The 23343-nt window shown below is 41.5% G+C and overlaps 1 protein-coding gene across 1 annotated transcript in view; it reads right to left on the bottom strand.

The window, feature by feature from the left end:
* Nucleotides 1–21379, bottom strand: part of XYLT1 (xylosyltransferase 1) — a 199319-nt gene extending 177940 nt beyond the window's left edge. The window contains exon 1 of the mRNA XM_061993235.1: nt 21148–21379. Coding sequence (XP_061849219.1) covers nt 21148–21378 — 231 coding nt within the window. The 5' untranslated portion in view covers nt 21379. The remainder of the gene's footprint in view (nt 1–21147) is intronic.
* Between the last annotated feature and the right edge of the window lie 1964 nt (nt 21380–23343).

Genomic DNA, 23343 nt, shown 5'->3' with positions numbered 1-23343 from the left:
TTGAAATTATAAAACTAGAGAGATTTACCATGATATTAATTCATCCATTTTTAGATGCTTTATCATGAATAGTGATTGATTCAGTATATATTCTTACTCTGTAAGATGCAAACTCTACTCTGATTGCAAACTCTACAAAAGACACTACCAACTGTAAGGTGTCAGCAAGAACTACCAAAACAGTGAATAAATAATGCATGCAGTGGTAGTTTCAAAAAAGCTGTCAGATGACAAAGATAAACTAACAAGGTCAGCACCTCACTTGCTATGTCATCTTGTATTTCTCCAAGTTTAATATAGGAATTAATTTGAAGCAGAAAAGGAGGCTGAGAGGAGACCTTATCACTCTCTACAACTACCTGACAGAAGGTTGTGGCCAGGTGGATGTTGATCTCTTCTTCCAAGTTAAAAGTGTCAGGACAAGAACAAAAGGTCTCAAGTTGCACCAGGGAAGATTTGGATTGGATATTAGGAGAAATTTCTTCACTGACAGGGTTGTCAAGCATTGGAATGGGCTGTCTTTTTTAACCTATGATTCCATGATTCTGCAATTCTAGATTGCCAACAGGATTTTAAGCAGAGACCTAGAAATTCTTTCCATCCAACAACTGAATCAGGAGGGCAGCATTCTGGCAATCCACTGGTTCTGGGTGTGGGCTGGTAAACACAGCCAGCAAGGGACAGGGACTCTAGGTCCAAGTCCTAGAGACAGAGGAAGGGGAGCAATAATACAGAATATCCACAGGTATTTCAGGAGCATGTATGAATACATCTACCAGACTCACTACAACAGGCAGATGACATCCTTTTTGCCCTGGATTTCCCCACAATCACCCCGCCTGCCCCCAGTAACCCTCCCTGTGACATTCTTCTGCTGCCCACTCTGCCTCCCCACAGCAGGAAGCTATTGCTTTGGGCTCAGGAAGTGGCTGTATGTGCAGCTGCCCAAGTCAGGTGCAAGCCACACAGCAGGAAAAGGTTATCTATGTTTAATGTCAACACACATTTAAACACACAGTTTCTCTGCAGTGGGTTCATGCAACTGAGGATAGAGTACCCATTACTAGGACCAAGGTGTGTGCAGTCCGTGTGTCAGTAGCATCACCAACTTATTCCAGGTGTTTGGACCTCAGAGAATACTCTCTACATGTTTTACAACAGTAAATTCATACTCTTTTAGTCATGCTTAATCATGGCAGGATGCTGCTCCTCACTTTCTGACAACTTACTTTCTCTGGTAGGATGTTGTCATCACCTTTGGAATAGAATTGCTCATTACTACATTGCAGACTTTATCATTTATTTTGCTGATAACTTCTAGAAGATTAGCAGAACTTAATTCTCCCTTGCAAAAATGGAACTGTTTATGTATGTGTCATCAGGAATCTGTAGCATAAACAGTAAGGGGAAACAAAATACAGAAATTGGCAAGAGGTGGGTAGGATCCCACTGACAACCTCAGCAACCAAGGAGACTGCAAATAAGTAACAAGATATCACGCTTCCATGCTGTTAAAAAGGTCACTAGATTATCAACGTTTGTTTTAGATAAAGACAGGCTACTTCCCTTCCCAAATCTTCCTTTTGTTTTGCTTTCTGTTCCAGCTATACAGAATTTGTGCCAAAGTTGTACTTCATCATGTTGCAAACATGAAACAAAATTTAGCTGGCGGATTGCTACAATCATCAAGAAGAAAAGTTACAACAAGAAAAAAATAGCAGACAGACATCACTTCTCATCTAAAAGAGTGGGAAAATTTAAGTATGTTCCTTTAATAAACACCTGAAGGCTAGCAAAGCTTTAACCTGAAATAAAATGTGACAAGAGCTTTTGGATCTGCTGCAAAAGACTAATAGCAACAATTCTACTACAAATCAAAAAGCTTGTTTGTCATAGCAGCACAACTCTGCACACAACCTGTACTCTCCAAATATCTGAGCTACGTATGAACACAAACTTCACCTTATCTATTGAAGTTCTTTTTCCTCGAAATTCACTCTCCACAGATGTCCCATCCTGGTGGTTTTCTATGCAACAAAACACAATATTCACTGGGAGTCTAAAGCTGCTCCCTGAAGCACTGAAGTCCTAACTTCCATGGGCTGATATCCTCCTACCTGTCAGGGAGAGCATTAACTCTTTGGTCTTTGTCTTTCACACTGCAAGAGATCTCCTCCTCCAGGCTTTTGAACGTGCCATAGGCAATGTGCACATATAAACATAGATACAAGTTTTTATGTGTATCCATGTACACATGCATATTCAAGTAAGGCTGGCTGCTTTGTCATTAACAGGGCTTAAAGAAAACCATTTTATTCTAGTGTATTTACTTACACTGTATTTGGAACAATTGCATTGCATAAGAAGGGAAGAAAAATCCATAAGTGCTTTGCATTGGCAAAAGAACCCTAAACACTAGCTCAGGTTGTCTGTGCATCTGCCATTGTATAAACATCACATCGGGTCACACTGCTTTAGATAAGGGCAGAATTTGTAATGCTTCTTTGGAAACATAAATCAAAACTGAATTTATTTTGAGTAAGAAATGTTAAAGAAAACATCAACCTGAGCTTAGAAAACAAATCTGAGAAGTTTTCACCCATCGCTAGTAAATACTTGAGGTCTTACAGCTGTACCAGCAGTTTAGAAATGCAAGGAGAAAATCTGGTGCAAACAAGCCTCAAGGTGAAATCTTAACTCCTCCAAAGAAATGGGGAATTCTTCTACCAGGTCCAGGAATTGAGAATTTGCTGCAGAGTGCCATAGATGAATTCAACACAGATGTATCCAAGGACAGTATTTCACCTAAAGCCTGGACTCCACTCTCTTTTTCCCCTTTGACCTTCTACACACCACATGTGCAGACACATCCTGTTAAGGCCAGCATGGCAGAGGCTATAGAACAGTACCCTGTGCCAACCTGTTCTGACTTCTAGTTCTGTGATACCTGTTCTAGAACTTCTAGAGCTGCTAATCTTCATTTAAGAGACTCCAACATCAGAAGATTCAACATCTTTCTAAGAAATTGCTTCCACATTTTATTTCTTTTATCTTGAATAACATATATGCTGTTTCACGTACCACTTGGAACTTCCCCATTATGCCACACTATTTAATGTGACCCTTGCAGGGCACAAACCACAGTGCTCTTTGAGAGGATGCACACTCAAAACTGACATTTATTCTATTTATTCTATCCCACTTACAAAATAGAAGAAATGGGCTATACCCTGTTTCCACTGGCTCTTTAACATACATGAGTAACAACCAGACTTTTCTTATTACTAGTTTTGAAAAGAACTACAGAAAGATGTTTCTCATACAGCAGCTGATATCATAAAGACCATACACATGTAAAAGAAGCAATTTCCAGGGAAATAGGGAAGGAAAAAGGGTGTGTTTTAGCCTGCTTTTTCAGAGAGTTCACTTTGGACTTTTCACACTGTCAGAAGCAAGGTCATCCCTTCTCAGATGGCCTTTGGATTGAGTAAAAGAATATGAACTCAGCAACTATCTCCTAAAGCACGTTACTTAAGACCCCAAAACTTGAGCGACAGTCACTTCAACACATTTTCCTCCAGCCACTATCATTATCAAACCTATTTTTCTGACTGAAAAAGATATGCCCCCCATTATTCACATTTCCACTTCTGCTTACAGTGACTTCAGAGCAGTTTTTTCAATGTATTTTCTACTTTGGGATAAAAATTCACCTTGGAGTGGAAAGCCATGACCAATTTCTTTGCACTATTTGCTCTGCTTTTGCCCTACAACTTGGTTCAATGAGGACCTTTAAATAAGTTTGGCACACAATTTGCACTGACCTTGTGCACAGAAGTAAGTGTCAGTCATACCACAAAAATGCTATCAATGCAAAATGGGATGCAAATGAAGAATCAGACATTACACATCAGCCAAAGTAAGCAAAGGCTGCATTACAAATGTGGCCAGCAAATAACCCATGTTAACCCAACATAAGCCATGAAGTGCCACTCTAAACTAGTTTGTGTTGGTTCCTATCACTTCTGCCCCTGCAGCTGTCAACCAAAGAGGAAATTACAGTAATAAATTAGATGGAGATAGAAAAAATACTTTTTAACTTAGATTTGGAGTAAAAAACTCCCATGAATAATGTAACTTATTGTAACTATTAGTTTAAAATTACTCTTGAAAAACATGTTAAAAATAGCAACTTGTTTGAAGATAAAATGCTTCTTGCAATTATTCTGTTTTCTATACATTAAGAATACACGATCCAAAATGTTGGTATTTTGGAACAAGTCCTATACTCAGGACTTGGGTCAATAGCAAGAGTAACTGATCCTCACCTGCTTCCTTGGTGGCTTTCAGTCATGGCAAAAGCACTTCTCAGCTGACCACCAGCTTTGGGAGTGGACCAAGCAAACCCACAGAGCAGCACCCTATATGTGGAATCTAAGTTCCCACATGAAGACTTAGTATCACATAAACTACCAAGGTTTACACTCACACATCTGCTTATTCTGCCACCACTTCCTCATGCTGGTAAGTCCTTATTTATGTTATTCAATATTTAAAAATGACTGTGGGTTCATATCAAACATGAAGTATTTGTGAAGGTCTCTGGTTGCACAAATACATGCCAGAAATGTGCTTCCAGAGGCTATATGCTAAGTATTGCCTACAAAGACACTCTACAGGGTATGCAAGAAGTGCACAATGTGAATTTCTACATCCATTTGCTTTTGCTACTGATCAAAGCTGGTCTATCTCTGCGAGAAGAGACAAAACTGTGTTCCTAAAATGCTTAGAAACAAGAAGTGCGCTTTGTTCAGAAAAGGGAGGGAGGCACAGAAGCAGGGATGCACATCAGTGAGAATAAAATATGAAAGGGAGAGCAGGAAAATCTGATTTTTCAAAAGATAAAAGGTGCCAGCAGAGAGGGACCACAGACACAGACATGAAACTAAGTTTCCATAGTGCACTGAGGGACAATTCAAACAGAAAGTTCATCTCTGCACCAACAATGAGCTGTCCTGCAGGTGAATCACAGACATTCTGTGGGATGTGGGGCAGCTGAAGTGGAAACCTCCAGCATTGGTGATACAACTCTGGCAAAGTGCTAAACAGCCTCATATAATCAGTCACATATGAGGGCTTGGGACATGCAGTCATGCCACAGTGCAGCAATTGAACACGGAGCCGAACATTTCCATGTGACACTGCCTTGGGCTAACAGAAACAGCAACAACAGCGAGCCCAGCCTGATGTGGGAATAAAGGAGAAAAAGTTTTCAACAAAAAGGGAGTTGGGATAAAAGTAACAGAGTTACTAAGAAAACTCAGGAGTTAACAGAGTAGTAACAGAAATCTGCAGCTCTGACATAACAGCATCCCACACAGGTTGTTTCTAAGAATTCATGAGCTAGGTAACCGAAGTTAACCTCCTTTCAGTAGCAACTGGTGTGTCTAAGATACCAAAAATAATGATTAAAACCTAAGTCTTTGCACACACATGCCAATAAAGTAGTCTTTTCTTTTTATAATTACTTATTTTTACACAATAGGAGATTCTGTAGTAACAGGCAGGGTGTAAGTGGTCAGATTTTTCAAGCTTGTCTTAAAGCCTTAACATACACCTGGTCTTCTATATAAACCATGACAATTTAGGCAAATTGTGAAAGTTGTCTAAGATTGGGGTACCTTGGAAGCACCCTCTGCTTGCAGGACACAGCCATCACTGTGGCTCATGTTCACTGAAGAATTGGGCACTGTTTCTGACTTCCCCTTCCAACTTACATTGTCAATATCTGTTCTCTAAACTTAAAGACATTAATCATGCAAAAAAATTGACTAAAGAAAGAAAATAATTGGAAAAAGAGTAGGCAGGGAGAGAGCCTGGTCAGGGTAGCAGCAAAGTATTGCTTTGTTACTAAACCCACTGCAATCAACTCACAGATATTCCTCTTTCACTGTGTGAAGAAATTTTCTTTAAAAAAAACAAAGGCTAAAATCATGCTAAACTCCATTTATGCCGAATTAAAAAACCTGTAAAGAGTTTCTGTACAGCACTGACTTTGGTTCTTTTTTCACCCCAGTATAAGCCAAAGAGCTGCTTCCCAGAACTGCAGGCAAGTGCCTGTTCACACAGTTCAGCCCATTCCACCAGGAATGGGGCACAACCTCAGCAGTACATCACAGCACCCTCACAGCATTTCCATGTGGTAAGAAAACAGCTTTTTTGTCTAAGTTAAACACACCTGGGTAATTCATTGAGTGGTTAATAAATTGCTAACAGAAAAAGTATTACTCAGCAAGCCTTTTCAACTTTGGAGGAAGTTTTCTTGAGTAAGACTCAGCTGTTTGGTCAACAGATTTCTGCACACAGAAGTTGAAGTCGCAGCTGAGTAATGCCTTTAGCAGTGTAGTCTTATGAACTGTATCACCAGCAAGGAAACATCTGTGTTCATTTTGTTTATTCAGCTAGCTTTAGAGCATCAGGGATAATAGAAAAGCTTCTTCTCAAGGACTTTGTGCTCACAACTCAGCAGCTGGAATGGACAAAAGTTTTTGGGTTTGGATTTCTTTTTCCCTATCATACACACTCAAAAGGACTACTTAAGGAGATCAGTAATCCTATAAGAAATGTGAGGCTTGCAATACATTAAGTATGTTCAGAAGATACTCATATTTATGTTTATATAAGCAAACCAAAAGACTTTATAAATATCAGCATTGAATCCTTATAACTAAAATGTGCAAGAGTGAAGCTGCACAAGCTTCCACTAACTGCATGCAAACACTGGGCTGTGGGAAACATTGCCTTCCATTGACTGCCTCCAGGCTGAGCACAGGTGTTAGGTCACAGATGTGTGCAGCTCAAGGAAGAATTATCCTGATTACAGATGTAACAGAAAGAACATCAAATGGGTTTCCTCCCACCAACTGCTCTGAAATTGAAACAGCTGCTGCAAAGTGAGCCAGGCACAGCCCCAGCCCATAGCACTAGTAATAAAATCTAACTGGCAAGTGGTTACCATCACTGTCCAGAACTGGACTATCCTTTCCACCAAACTAGAGTCTATCGGGCAGCTGAGGCACAAGTGTCTCTTGTGGTAAGATGCTATCACAACGCAAATGGGTAGGTTAAGGGTTGGCAACCATTTTTTTCAACAGTCACTTTTCTTTTTGGCTCAAAAAAAATCAAGACTGAAAGTGAAACAAAGAGAAGAACTTGTCTTCTTCTGGAAGACCTGCACAGGCTTATGGTGGGAGCATGCCTACCACAGAGAACCTATAAACCAATCAGTCTTTGCATTTGTCACAGAAAAGTACACCTACACTATCACCTTAGTCACAGTAATCACTAAGATATTGTGGTCAAAAAACATCGTATGCTTTCCTTAAAATACATCTTCCCTCCTGTATTCTCCAGTGAGTGATTCATCAGGCTAGGAATGCCCTTTGAACCTTCAGACTCCATTTGTTGACTGACCTATCCAGGATAGTCACCTTCTCCAAAAGAAAAAATATCAGGTGAGTATGTTTGGCAAACACTGCCTCTTAGTGCAGCTTCAACACACATGTTTGTAGTCTGTCAGGTAGCAGCACACACAAACCAAGTCCATTATCCAGTGACTTAGTCCTTCTGTTTGACTAACAGGAAGCCTTGTGTCTTCCCACTCCAAGAAATGGCCACACAAGCAGTATCTTGGGAGTTGAATCTACATCCAGTTGCTGCAACACAGACTTAGAGCACCTTTATTCTAGCCCCTGAGGTTTTGTTCTGTTATTTTTTTTCTTTTCAAATTTAGACTTCTAGAATCACTTAGGTTGAAATCTTTTTAGGTTAGAAAAGATCCTTAATATCACTGAGTCCAACAACTGAACAACTGTTAAAGGTGATACACTGTAGAAGTTGATAAGAATACACCACAGTCCTTGGACATAAATATTTGTGGTTTAACCTAACACTGCAGACCATCACACAGGAGTAATTTGGATATATCTCTAAGTAGGGATCAATACATTTAAATTACATTCTAATAGAAGTAGTCCACTTGAATACAATGCACTCGTTTTAAACCCATTCAGAAACCCCACCCATTCCTTTCAAAGCTGGCCCAAAGTCGTCCACCAGTAAACACTTATGGAAGCATGTGACCTCTTAAAAGCTGACTGAGAGCATCAGAAGTAAAGCATAATGGCACATAAATGGATTTAACACATATTCCATCAACACACTGTTTCCATGCATCAAGCATAATGCAAAACTCAAAGTGCAGTCCTGCATGAGCATCTTTAGTAATTTAGCATGGGATGAAATCATTACCATTGCATAACTTAGAGACTCAACAATGCTAGTAGAATACTTTAAAATCTTATGCTGAATTAGAAGTTTCAGCACCCCTAAAACCATTAAAAGTGGACAGTGATTGTTATAGTTTCACCACCGCTAACAGAAACATGCAGAAACTCAAGTTATACCTGTTCAATCTCATTAAACTGTCCTGTCATGTGTAATTTCCACTCAGAACACAGAATAAAAATAGAAAGTTAAAATCCAAATAATATACATTCTTTTAAGTTACTGCTTAACAGAAATCATGTCAGATTTATGTCATTTTTACATTGCACATGACCAGTATTTACAAAACATATTCAAAAAAGTGGTGCTATCAATTTTTATTTTTGTTTTAAATATCATGGGACATTTTAGAACAACAGAACAACCTTTATTTTTGGACTTTTTTTTCTGTTTAACAACTTCAATGAATATACAAAAGTTACATAATTAAAAAATTCCACAATTGTAATACTATTCGTAGTTTATTATACATCTGAGTCTGCACTTCAGCTCCTAGCAAAGACACTTGGTGGCTTGGAAAAGCTCCAGGTTATTCCCAAAATACTAAAACTCTTGCATACCTTTGTTTTCATCTTATAGCAAAGGCATGAGTACACTGAAAAAGGTGAAATTTAGTGTGCAAAAGTTTCTCAGTATTAGACCTATAATCTCTCACTCATCATGATTACACAGGATAACGATCAAAGTCTGACCTAATGCCAAATGTGAAGATTTTCAAAAGTGACTGGCTACTAAAAGATCAGAAACTTGCTACACTGTTGACTTGCTGAGTCCTGGGACTCATTTAAACTAGATATTGTAAAGCAAAATATTTCAGAGCAACAGTCTGCCCAAAAAATCCTGGCCAAAACACTCAGTGGGCAACTGTTATTTATATTAACTGCTACTGAGACTCACAAATACTTGGCCACTATGGAACACAGGTATGCATGCATGTCTCTGTTCACATAAGAATTGCAAAACTCAAGTCCTGAATACATTTTACACTATTAAACAGTGAGAGGGGAAACCCAAAAACCACCAAACCACCGAATCTCTACTAAAGAGATTATTCAGACTTCTACAGCATCTCTTCATCGTTAAGATACTGCCATCTTAACCATAGCAACAGGTTTAAACAGTTGAAGATACATTTTCCTGTCTATAGACAGCGTGAAATTAGCGAATGCTGCAGAAGTGTTTAAGCACACAGGAAACAAGTCTTTCAAAGTGGACAACAAGAAGTTAGGAAGAACACAGTTTACCAATCACAAGTAGAAAGGAAAACAAAAACACTTGAGTTTGAAACATTGTTTCTCCTTTCAATAACAGTTACTATTTACCAAGTGTCTAAGAGACACAAAGTACTTTCCTCTCCAGTGACATTACCTCCTACGGAAGTGTGCTACCAACCAGGTCCCAGCTGAACTACTGAAGTCAGTGCCCTTAACCCCCAGCAACTTCAAACTAGAACTTGAAGCAGATTCTGCAGACACTGAGAAAACCTCCAGAAACAGGAGTGAATTGTTCAAGAAGGAGGAAGAAGTTAATAGACAAGACCACGTTAAAACTAACGTTTAATAATAGGTAAAATAAATAGCACCTTGCTCACTGACTACCAAAAGCTTCAAAGAACTGAAGGTTTCTTTTAGTGGCAGATTTCAGATCAAAGCCTGACTAGGTCTGGTAACTAAACTGAAAATATAACCCAGAAGTTCAATCCAGGACAGTGTGAAAATCAACAGTTTTCTTTCACTTACCCCTTCCAAATGACACTCCACTAACAGAAAGCACTTAGAACACAGTATGTGATTGTTGAACACTCATTATAAAATTACAGTGGCACTTGAAAAGCAACAAAATGCTCTATCAGTTGTTGATATGTCCACATTATCTAAATATGAAGTCCTTGCAGAATCATTTGACCTGTGAGACCCTTATTTTCCTCTGCAACTACATTCATTCATGGGTCCTTGATATAAGTAATGCAAATTTACATCAGTGCAACTAGAAAGAGAAAATCCCCTGAAGGAATTAAACTACAGACCAAAATAAAATACAGACCAAAACTACAGACAGTCAAACTTGTCTGAACACTTCTTACTTACATATTCAGTTGTATAAAGGCAAACAAAGCCTACATACCTAACTTTCAAATAAAATACCTTTGGGTCAGATTCTGCTGTGTGGAGTATGTGTATAAAACTGTGGATCCCACAGCAACTGCAGAGCCAAAGTCCCCATGAACCTACTCAAAACACCAAATAAATCTTGCTCTTCCTCTGTGTCAACTACCTCTCAAAATGAGCACTCATTATGAAACTTACTTCTGAAAACTCCTGTGCTCTGAAAGCATGATAAATACACAAAGTTTTATCTAATTTTTAAACTGGTTGTGCTCTCAGAGATCCCAGAGCTTTAGAGCTCACCTCTAACTCTGTTCTTCTCCATATAGAAACTTGCCCTGTAGTTTAAAACCTGAACTCTCCTTCTGCCTGTTTCACAAGGCATTTTACTGAAGCTCTAAGCAAGGGGAGTGAGTAGCCATTCCAAAACTCACACTTCAGATGCCCACTGCAGCTTCACACAAGAGGGTCAGACAATGACTAGTGTTGTTTGCTTTTCTTAGATATCCAAGAGTGAGAAAAAACAACTTCAAAGAAACCAAACATAAAACCATCATGTTTTATAGCTGGGGTTTGGAAGTGAGGGGGAGGGGAAAAAAAAAAAATCACTGCTTACATTGTTTAGAAAATGAGGAGGTTTGAGACCATCTTTTTCTAATAAATAGCCATTAATCACTTGCAGTCACTTAGCACAGGAGGTCATGCAGTGCCAGCCTGGCTAGTGTACAGGTTTAATACTAAATTAGATTAGAAAGGCTCAGGAAAGTGCCATCATAGCTCGAGTGCTACCTGCTAATGGAAGCTTCCCTTTGGTTTTAAGATTATCAAGGCCTGACCTGGACTTTTGGGAACAAGAGGACATAATCTTGCTTCAAAGTCTCGGACACAGTGAACATCACCGTGCTATCTACAGAAAGCCAGACATCCATGAACTCATTACACCATTTTATCACTGTACTGCTGTAAAATACTATCATCTATTTTGATCATACCTCTGTTATTAGAACTGGGAACACAGGGCTGGTGATCAGCCTGTAAGGCAGACTGTGTAGGAATCTGCAGCTCCCTCCTATGGGGAGCTGCACAGTACACAGGCACTGCCATGTACTGGCACATGACATGCCAGAAAAACAGACACAAAAGTCCCCATCTCAGTGCACAGACGTAAAAGTGCAGGATTCAGATGGTTTTACAAGAATATTTCATAATCTTCCTCCCGCCGCCCCCTACTCAGCAGCTCAGTCAGAGACAACTACAGCTATAATTATCACCATAATTATTATTTTAATAAGAACCAATGACTTATCAAAATATTGCGCTGAAGCCTTGCACATCTTTTCTTGTAAGACTGCCAAAAAGCTGGTTCATTGCTGAGGTACCGCTACTGCTAGCAGACAGCACCTCCAAGTTTCTATTTATGCAGCTGAGTGACTAAACTCAATTCAAGTGAATGCCAAAATATAAGCAATTTGAGGCACAGTAGCTGTGCAAAGTATTATTATTCTCCTGCTGTATACACACTAACAGCTTTGTTTACTACATTTACTCCTCTCCGGCTTGTTTGCTTGGGTTTTGCATACTGTAGGCCAAGTTGCTGAACTTAGGTGCCTTAAGGTAGCCACCTGGATCCAAATTTACATATTTAAACATCTGTGTCAGGCATCCACAGAAAGTTTTTAAGTGTATTAGCATGCCAGGAGGCATCTAAGTCAATACAATTAGGTGCCTAGATTCATCTCCAGCTACCCAGATGTGGACTTCTGCAGGTAATAAGTTATTATCAAGAAGATTTTTTACTACCAGGTAATATTAGCTTGATAACAGGCTATTTTTCCTTCACATGTTTGTTCAATGTGATCCCAATAAAGATCTCTGGTGGCACTCTATTTCTACACAAAATTCCAATCTAAACGTTCATAATTAGCAAATGGTTATTTAGCTAGTTATAGCCCCAGGTACACTGCCAGATTTGAGGAAGAAGTTCCTCTGTTAAAAAGACAACTACTGATGCTGGCAGTTGCAGGGCTTCTCAACAAGGGCAGCCATTTGTCATCCTGCTAAGTTTACAGATAAAACATAAGACACAAGGACTCTACCTGCCTCTATGGCATGAGATTGTACACTTCTGAAGAACAAAAAATTTCCTATAGAAATGACATTTTTCCAGTTTGTCTGTCCATCTCCCACGTACGGGTCAACAGGCTGGATCCAGTTTCAGAGAATTCACTTCACTTTAGTCAATACAGTCATGACCTCCATCGCATTTTCTTTCAAAAATGTTTCAACTGAACCATGTATCCTCCTGAATCAAAGAGAGTGATTATGAAGAAAACAGTTAATGACAAACAGGCTGAATTTCAAGAACAAAACAAAAGGCCTCTCAGAAATTCAGAAAGCGTGAAATCCAGAACTCACCATTAAGAAGTCAAACAGCATCAACTCCAAGAAAACTACTCAGACTCCAGAAACGTAACTGCACCAAAAAGTATATCCAAAGTGCAAGCAAAGGCTGCGGTACGAAGTAAAAATGAGTGTCCACGACTTCAATCAAATCCAAGAACTAGAGTTTGCAATGTCATTCAGCTTTGTAGAATTGTTTTAAATAAGCATCTCATTCTCTAATAATATAACAGAATAGCAATGCAGCTGTAGCTTGAAAACAAAATATATGTGGGAATCAGTCAAGATCTGACCTCATGAATCACACACTGCTGTGAAATCTTTTTTACTTAACTTTTTTACTAAATTGATAGTCATTTATTGTGAAGTTTAATATCATTACCACCAAAATAAAAAGCCAATTATAGACATGCTATAAATAGTTCATCCCTTGGAGGAATCCTCTAATCATCTCTAGAAATAATATGTCACATGATTTAAATGTCCTGCACTGACCTGTTTGGTACTTCACATAAAAGGATGAATGCAGCAAGGTCACACCGTATATAAGTTAAGGCAATGTTACATGCTGCTCCATTTTTATACCCACAGAATTAGAAAACTTGATCTAACTTGATCTCTTCACTTCTAACTCATACTTACCCTCAGTAAAGCACTCAGTCCTCTATCTGACGTATAGTCTATGAGTGACTCAGTAGGAGGCATAGGTCCACAATGCTTTGAAAACCACTTTCTGCTTCCATGGGAAGCCTGAAAATCTAGATTTTTGCTGATTCCTTTCTCAATTCATCTTCAATAATCAATCCTTGACTCATCCTACCCTTAGGCTATATAGTGCCAATCACAGAAACATTCTGATTGGTAAGTAGAAATTGCTGAAGAAGAGTTCATGGAAGTCCTGTGCTGAACAGGTCTCTGATGGTAATACTGCAGAAGTTGCACTCATGACTTCTGTTAAGTGCTAGCAGCTAAACTCACTATTCAGCCTGTAAGCTCTTCAAGGCAGGGACCTTTCCTCCCATGTGTCTGTAAAGCTTCTAGTGCCCAGATGGTGCCATACAAATGAGTAATAATTATATTTTCATGTAGACCATTATTGTGCATAATGTAAATTACTTTCACTGATCCAAGAGGAAATCATTTTCTCATTTTGAAATGAAAAGAGAGAGTAAAAATAATGATTACTTGTTTGACGCTATTATTATAACAATAATTACGTTTGTGGGTCCAGAATCCTCAGCTGGTCTGTACTGACTTTAATAGAGCTATGCCAATGCACAGCAGCTGACAAGCTGGTCTTAGTCTTTGCTGAAGACCTCCAACTATTTCATAAGGACCAATTACTTCAAACCCACACCACTTCCATGAAAGTTAAAGGGAAGTTAACTAAGCACACCATGCTGACCAGGGAAGAGAACTGCAGATCTGATGTGTGAAGGAACAGATTCCTAAAGTGGCACGGCAGGTTTTTGAGCATCACTGCCATGGGCCGCTGCCTTGCTGGTGCAGAGGAGCAGGCTTTTGCAGAGATGCAGACCTCAAGCAAGCTGGATTTTCTTCTGGAGGCACTCATCTCTCACCATTCATTAGAAGACCTTGGACTGTCTGAATTCAGCACCCCAGTGTTTGTGAGATTCAGTCCAGGTTTAAGCACTCAAAAGATGACAGCTGTAATCACCAGCACCAAAAGAGAAAGGGACAAATACAGTTGGAATCTGCCACAGCTCATCTCCTCTGGAGATAAAAACCCCTAAAACACAATTATCAGACCAAAGAGGATTATGCTGGTCAGTCAATAACCGAAAACCCCAAAACTACATGTTGCTTTTAGCTATGTGGTTCTAAATACTTTACTAGAGATGTCAAGATGTTACTGATGGAAGAAGTCAATTGGGACTCCAATCTTCCCTGCTCCCACTGAGCACCCTCCTGTTCAACACATACTCTGTAGCACAGCAGCAATGGAGTATCGTTAGTTAAAAAACCCCAAACATTAAAATGAAACAGAACTGAGGTTCTCAAGGGTAAAAATCAGACTCAAATCCTCAAAAGTGCTTCTCCTTATAAACTACAGTTACATACACCAGCACTCATGCACTCTGCAAGTATCAATGCAGGGATCATCCTGCATCTGCCCAAACGAAACACCTTGTCGGTCTAAATTAGAATTAAAACTACAGGACTTTGTATCCCATTTAAAAAGTCACTGTAAAAGCTCCACTGAAGTGCCAGACCTAATTTTAACACTGTAAGAAAAACCAGGAAGTATTTGATGAAAATTAATCCTTGAGGTTATATAATTTGACTGTTCCTACAAATTAAGTTCACTTCATGCTTTCATTGTACTCCTGTCCCTTTACCAAGCATTAATAAGATGCTGGATCACATACCACGGACTTTCAATGCTGAAGGGAGAAAAAATGTTTTGAAAAATATTTCTCAATGCAATTGAGACATGTGGCAGGTAATGAGGGCCTTTTACACCAAAAGCTGCTCATTTTGCAATAGCTGACAAGAAGTAAATGGGATTTGTATGTCAGTACAACAGTTGGTCTTCTCTCGCTAAAAAAAAAAATGAAGATGCCTCAGTTTCAAAGGCAACATCTGCAAAATCCCATCATACATTAAAGAATATAAAAGCAACACAACAAAAATACACCAGTGGCCTGAAAAAGACTTCCGATAGCATAACCAATTAACACAGATCCATTTCATATAATACCTTCCCACATCCCCACAGAGAAGACACTTAACGAGGTAACTGCTGCAGGAGTCTGTCAATCTAATCTGGTTCTAATACTCTTCTTAAATAATGCATACATTAGTTTCACTGTTACTGAAAAGATTTGTTTGTTTTATTAACATGTGCCTTGTTAAGTGCTAAGACTTCGTAAAAATCATTATGCAGCTTCTAGCTGCAGATGTATTGTCTCCCCCCTTTCCCATTACAAAATGATTAGTTGTCTCCATTCTCCTTTTCAATTGTTATTAAAGCTGTACTGCAGCATGATTAAGCTCTCGTTAACAAGCAAAACTGTACTTAACGGTCAAGTCAGTACTGTGGACCCATTCTCTAAGAAATACATCATTTTGGGCCACGTAATAGCTCAATGCCGTAGATTTTATTCACCACCTGAAGTACCTTAAATGACTGTTTCACTGAGACCAGAAAATCTTTTTCCCTCCTCATTTCTTGTGTTCAGAGATGAAATTACTGAGGCTGCTTGTCTACATCAACAAGCTACTTATAGTGGAAGATGTCTAAATAGGTACTATCTGTTTGTGTTGTCATATCTGAAACCTGAACAATTAAGCAAAAAGGATAAATTAGGGATGAAATAATTATATCTGTCTTAAAATCTTCTCTGCTTTTAAGATCTTAACAGTTGATTTTTTTAAAGTGCAACTTTGTGGAGTGAACTTGAGCAATCACAATGAGTCTTCCAGTAGGAGCCCTATTCCTTGCCCAAGGCAGAAGCTCTTTCCTTCAATGTCCACCTTGCTAACATCCCAGTGCAAAGCTGTGCTTTAATGTGGGTGCTATACTGAAATCTGTGTACCTCCCACATGGATAATGCACGGATATTCAGTAGAGGGTAGGTTCAGGTTGTGTGGTTGCTTATGGCAAAATAGAGCCGGGAATCCACCTGAAGAATCTAAACATTACAGGGGCAAATACTCTTCAGAAGAAAACTCTCCCCTTTCCAACCTGAACAAAAACCACCAAGCTTCGGCTTGATGTGCAAGGTTAATCCTGCACTATTCTTACTCTGGGAAAGCATTTGGAAAAGGCAGAGAAGAATATGGATGGATGGACTTCAGAGAAAGTGAAGTTTCCTGGGTTTTCTTTACAGTATGACTCCCCTAGTTTTCTCCAGCATTTAGGAGCTGCTGCTACTTTGCCTTGAGTTGCAATAACTGATGACAGTTTTTATAGGTTGGCGTTGATTAGAGTAGCAGCTGGACACCTTGCCTAACTTTCAGTAGCCAACAGGTATTACAGAGTTTAGCCACACATTATAATAACTTTTGACTTCTTGCATCTTTAAGCTGGTGGAGCTCTGCATGCATCAATCAGGAGATGACAAGAAAGGAACAAGGACCAAAAGAAAGGACAAGAAGGAACAGGAAAGAAGAAATATAACCAGTTTGAGCATATTCTGATGACCAGTCTACAGAGGAACAGTGGATCACTTTCCACATTTCCAGGGGAAGAAATACCACATTTCCCATTACAGAAATGGAAATAAGGAGGAAAGGCACTAGAGATCCTAAGAACTGTCCTCCCTAGCTTAACTTTTGCTTGGAGATAAAACAGATGATCCTCACTGTGTCCAAACATGTGACACTTTCATTTTACAGCTGTGAACATTTTGAGATATCGATAGTTACATTTGGTTCCTTTGACAGCTTCATGCTGAAAGAAATATGCTATTTCTTTAAAACAAATACACAAAATTTCAGACTAAGGAAATGCTTTGATCTCACACCAGCAGGCAAGAGCTAACGCTTCACTCTACTGACACAGTAACAATGCACTGGCAGTTTTGCTTTATGGTAAAACAAGCAGTGATGAAAATCCAACGGTGCCACGAGGCATGAAGCAGCATTACATACCCATAGACACTGCCTTCAATGCCTCATTTCCAAGGCAGAAGCCACAGCTGGGTAACATGAGCACATCACTGCGACACACAACTGCCTCAGTGCAACGCTGGGCGTGAGCGAAGACCATGGCAGATGCTCTGCTGTCACATCCTGCTCATCACCAGCATCCCCTGAAGCTGGGATTTGCATTCCTCCTTCTTCCCCTTGAGCTCCCAACACACAAAGTCCCCCAACAAGCCCCTTCCATCACCACTAGCAAGCTGCATTAAAAAAAACTCACGAGTAAGCAGCATGCTTATGGTGTTTTCACACAAAAAGCTGTTGCATATTTTTCAAAGATTATGATCTTTATGTAAAAAAAAAAAATCAAGCCATTCTCAGAAGGTGGCATAATTCTTCCAGACTTTTGATGCTTGAGTTTTGCTGAGTGAATAAAGCTTATGCAAAAGGTGCTGAATAGCTGCAAAAGTCATACACGGTTGCAAGTACCCATTGAAATCACTGCTACTGATACAATTCACACTTCTTTAAAAGGTATATCTATCAGCTAGTTTAATTAAATATGGAACAACTGCAGGAAGCTGCTTATGAGTAATGAAAGCTCCAGATGTAGCTGGCCAGGGGATCTAGCACAGTACATGTTTTCAGTTGCAAAATAGCTCAATTCAAAATTGTTTCTTCCTGCCAAGTTGGCAATTCATATTCAATTATGCTCAGGTATAGCCACAACATTTTTTACTATGGTACAATGTTATTTCATTTTCCAAATGAAATTGCTTATTACACGTATCTGACAGCATTTAATAAAATTCTAAACACCTCTTAAACACCTGGTTCAAAGGATTATGTTTCTTTTCCCTTAGACACAAATTACCAAATCCTCGCACTACTTATGTCCAGCACAGTAAAATGCATACCACCATTTCAGTCTTGTATATAGCTTAGAAACAAGAAAAAACAAGGCAAATAGAACCACTGTAACCTCATATGTCAACTTTAAGACATAGGTTTGAGTAACACTCTCTTCTACAAAGTGTTCAAAATCTGGTTTGTGTAACTATTTAGTACAAAGGCTCTTATGATGCCAGTTAGCAAGGTGTCCAGGTGTTAAATACTCTTCAAAGGGAAAAAAGATCAAGTCCTATGTCACAAACAAACATTCAGCAGTCTTTTGAGAAAATGCTCCTCAAAGAGATATAAAACACACCACTCCATGAACAGACCAAAGACACATTAAAACACTCTGTTTTGGATATGAGGCAAGACTGAGAAATCTTTGAAAAATCCTTGGAGGGTCTCTCAGATGGACTTAACCCAAAGAGATTTGGATATAAAGGGACCACTGTATTCACACCAGCCAGCTCCTCTAACTGTTGCAAAACAATTTGACATACTCAGACTATGGGAAACTTGGATTGAGAAGGGTATAACTTTGCTTGGGCATTACATAAATTGCGTTGTAACGTGGAAACAAAGCACTAGGAATTCTTCCACACTGTTTCCATATCATGTAATTCCATTAAATGGATGTTTTCTTCATGAACTGAGTCTAAAAGCAAAAACTGTGCCTGCCTCAGAGACAGATAACATAGGTAGTGTTAGATAAACCAACATTTGCATGTCAGAAGTGCCTGGGAACTTCATCTACCAATTTAAGCAGGCAGCCAGGTTGTTAAGCCAGAAATCTGCACAAATCCAATCTCCCTATTGCTTTTCCACCAAGCACATATTTTAATCAATAGATGGATGTTTAAGCATGGAGTTTTCTATTCTGACAAAGTAAATGTAAGGACGGCAGCCACTTCCCAGTGTGTGGGTTAAGCAAAGCCACAAGTACCATAAAGTCATATTGAAGAAGTATTGCCAAATCACCTCTTGACAAAGCACTTTGTGAAGCATGCTGCCACTTGTCTTGAGCATTGTTGGGGTGTTTTTTTTAATACCAATGTCAGACCTCGCATGACAGCTCAGTGTCCTTTCAATAAGGAGGGGAAAAAGAGATACACTCAGCATGTGTTTTAAAACACATTTTCTATTCGGAACCCCAGCGCTTTATCTTTAGGTCTTTGGTCAAATCTGTATGCACAAAGGCATCATCCATAACTGCCAGCATCAAAATAATCATATTCTACTTCTGCATGTTACCAGTACAGAAACAATGAGCTCTCAGCCCCGCATTCAGCATTTGATCCAGTGTACTGGGCACAAACCCGACGCTGTGCCAGGATGTTTGACAGATTATTTCCTAGAAAGTCTAGCAAGCTGTGGTGTGGGCTGGGAGCCCCAGTGCTGCCAGCCTCCTCCCAGTCCCCCTGCCTATCAAGATATCTGCACCCACCAACCTTTGATAGCCCATGCTGGAGAGACCAAGAAGGAAAAAAGTGGGAGAAGAATGAAAGGCAAGAATGACTAGACCGATGGGAAGACAGGCAGAGGGCAGAGTGGTGGAAGAAAAATAGTGGATCCTGAATAGTTGCATTTACGAACACTGCAAGTACTAAGACAAGATTATTTGTAGAGACAAAAATTGACTTATGTAAAGAAGAACTTTAATTTTCACATCTAGAAAGCACAGTCAGATCTGCATGCATTGGATGGCCATTCAGAAAAGTTGTCTCAAACGTTAGTGAAAGAGCACTCGTGCACGGGGCACAGCTCTCTGCAGCCTTTCTGTGGGTAAAACATCCAGCCATTTATGAGAGTAAGTCATCTCTGAGCCCCAAATTCTTGCTTCTTCTCCCAAGATAAATACAGAATCAGACAGAAATGTACATGTATGCAACATACATCCATACTTTAAGAGGCAACATCTATTTAATGTAAGCCAACTGTTAAAATAATTAAATGAAGACCAAAGGAAGCTTCCCTTGAGCTGAACTACTACACACCAGTGGTAGAGACCAGTGCATGTTTCTGATGTGTGCATTAATTGACCATGAAGGCTCATAATTTGCCATTTCACACATCTATTAGAAAATTTTAAAACAGAACTGGCAATAGGGCCAGCATTGCAACTCCTTGAGATTCCAGGCCCGAGTCATTTAAAACTGGGGAGTGTGCAAAAGAAAATGGTAAGAGATGGGGCGAGAGGTCACAGTTTCAGTATCCCTGAGTTTGCAGCGGTTAACAAAATTATTGCATTAGATTTCATTGCCTGTCACCTACTGGGCCTGACAGAGCTGTGCAATAACGAATAGCGCTTGTGCTGTTTTCGGGGGGAAAAAATAAAGTAGCAGTAAAATAAACCCCGAGAAGCGTATTGGGCAGGCATCTCTCCAGCGAAGTTCAGGGATGCTGAATCGCCCGCGGCGGCGGGCAGTGCCGAAGGGGCAGCGGGTAGAGGATGCTACGGGAGCAGGATGCATTTTCTGGCGTGGCAGCCGCGGCCCCCCGGGCGCTCCCGCCGAACGGCCCCTCCACCGCTGCGGACGGCCAGGACCTCGGCCAGGGGCGAGAGCCCACTGGGCACAACCAGGACCAGGACCGGGACCGGACTCGCACCGCGGCACCTGAGCGGCGGCGGGAGGCGCCCACACGGGGAAGGGGGATCCGAGCCCAGGGCTACCGCGCCTCGCCCGCCCCAACTTCCCCGCGCCTCCCGGGCAGCCCCCTCCGCACAAGTGGTGAGAAACACCGTGAGACAGGGGCGCAGCCTCTCCCCCTCCCGCCGCTCCCCTCCCGCGCTTACCATCGCCTTGCCATGCGGGGCGGCGGGTCCACGCCGCTGCGGGTGCGCCCGCTGTTCTCCACCGCGGTCTCGCTTCTCGCGGCCGCCGGCGCCGCCGCGCTGCTCCTCGCCGGCGTCGAGGGAGGTGAAATTCCAGACGAGGAGGGTCTGCAGCAGCAGCACGGTGAGCGCCGCCACCAGCGCCGAGCGGGAGCGCCGCGCCAGCCGCCGGGCGCACGGAGCGGCCACCATCTTCGCTGCTGCCGCGCTCCCGAGAGCCGCCGCATCCGCCGCGGCACGGAGTTTTCAGCCGGGCAGAGCCAGACGTCAGCAGGAGGAGGGCGGAGGTGGGGAAGAAGGGAGGGCGGAGGAGGTGTGCGCGGCGCGTGGAGATGGGGGAAGCCGGCGGCGAGCCCTGGCGGCGCGGCAGCCCGCGGCCGGGCCAGCCCGGGGCGAGGGGTGTGGTTGGCGGAGGAAGAGGAAGGAGGAGGAGAAGGAGGGTGGGCTGGAGACGGAGGAGGAGCGGCAGCCGGAGAGGCTGCTGCTGCTGGCTGACTGGCGGGCGGACCCCTACCCTGCGTTAGGAGAAAGGACCGGGGCGGGGCGGCTCCGCTTCTCACGGCGGGCGGGAAGGCGGGAGAGGGGAGGGGGCGGCGGCGCCGGGGTGGGCGGCGACTGCCATCTTCTGAGGGAACGCTGCCGCGCGCCGGCGGCCGGGCGCGAACCGGGAGCGACGCGGCGGGCGCGAGGCCCACCTCACGCCCTTCGCCTCACGGCCGGCTCCTGCCTTCCTGTCCCCCCTTCCCCCGCCGCTGCCGCCGGCCGGGGGATTCCCCTGCCAAGGGCCGTACTCGGCCGTCTTTTGGTTGTTGTAGTTGTTAATTTGTTTTCTTTTTGTTTGTTTGTTTGCTTTAACCGACTTGGAGCCAATTCGCGCCGAACCGACCCGCGGCCGTTTCGGATGGGGTCCTTATCGTGTTTAAAAATGGCCCCAGCTAAAGGAAAAGAAGCAGCACGGCTTGTGCACCTTAATGAAACAATGTTTTGCCGGTGAATTGTCAAACTTCCGCGGTTTGTAAACAACTCGGAGGATGCTTGTAAATTTCACTGCCGTGCAGCTACTGACCCGTCTTTGCTGTTGAAAGTCTGTTACTCGCAGTCTCTCGAAGCAGACCCGAGTGCGACACAGCACAGGTTTGCTATTCAAGACACTGTCATTCCCCCCACATCTGGCAAACAGCAATCCCCAAAGTAAAACACCAGCATGAATTCCTGAGAACAGCTTCATGGGCAAAAAATGGTGCAAATCCCACCAAAACTGATGTGTTTCTTTCTGAAGAAAAAGGGTTGCTCTCGATATTTGGCCTCAGAGTAAGGACAAGAGCAATGCACAACGCCTCCATAGCTCTGTAAGGTTTGCAAATACCAGGCATAGGTGCAAGGTGACTGTTATTAAATGCCCAATGTCTGAAAAAGCGTACATAATAGATGAGTTCAGTTGCGTTTTTCTCCCATACTGGTATTGGCTTTCTAATCTGAAAGATCTCATTATCTGATGACAGTAGTGAAGTAGGGAGTTTTTTTAATCTGTTTCACAGTGCCTCTTTTTATAAGCCTAATTCCATTTTACAAACCAACTGCAAAGAGGAAAAATAATATATTTTGATAAGGACAGTTGCTTTTTCTAAATGACAGCCAAGGAGGATTTGCACAGACCAGCAGGATTTTGTTTGTGTTGGAAGTGCTTTAGTTTATGATCTGAAGAACAATGAAACAAGTAGTAAGATTCAGAGACACCCTTTATTAAGGGAATATTCCTCATGATCCAGTGAGGCTACAAACACAATTTCCCAGGATGTATCTTTTGTTGCAGTGTTACAGAAGCAGATGAAGTACACAGCGGGTTAGTGGTAAAAGCATTGTGCAAGTATTTAGCTTTATGGAGGTGTGCATGATTGGACAAAGGGGCTTTCTAACATTACCATTCATTCTTAATAATAATCCTGTGATCTGATGGAAGAATCAGGTTTAGAAATAAATAATCTCTGTGTGTCTAACACATGAATTTTGAGCCTCCAGTGGGAGGTGGTATCCTCAAGAAAAAAAAAGCAAAGTATTGTTCCATACGTGGTGGTTCCTGGGCTCTTTGTTGCTGTACTGTCCACTGACGCTGTTGGGTACCCGCTTCATAGCAGCTCTGTCCAGGTGTAAAAACAT

This window comes from Colius striatus, chromosome 3 (genome assembly GCF_028858725.1).
Source record: "Colius striatus isolate bColStr4 chromosome 3, bColStr4.1.hap1, whole genome shotgun sequence".
Taxonomy (NCBI): Eukaryota; Metazoa; Chordata; class Aves; order Coliiformes; family Coliidae; genus Colius; species Colius striatus.
The sequence above is the reverse complement of the archived record's forward strand: the minus strand, read 5'-3'. Positions and strand labels throughout refer to the sequence as shown.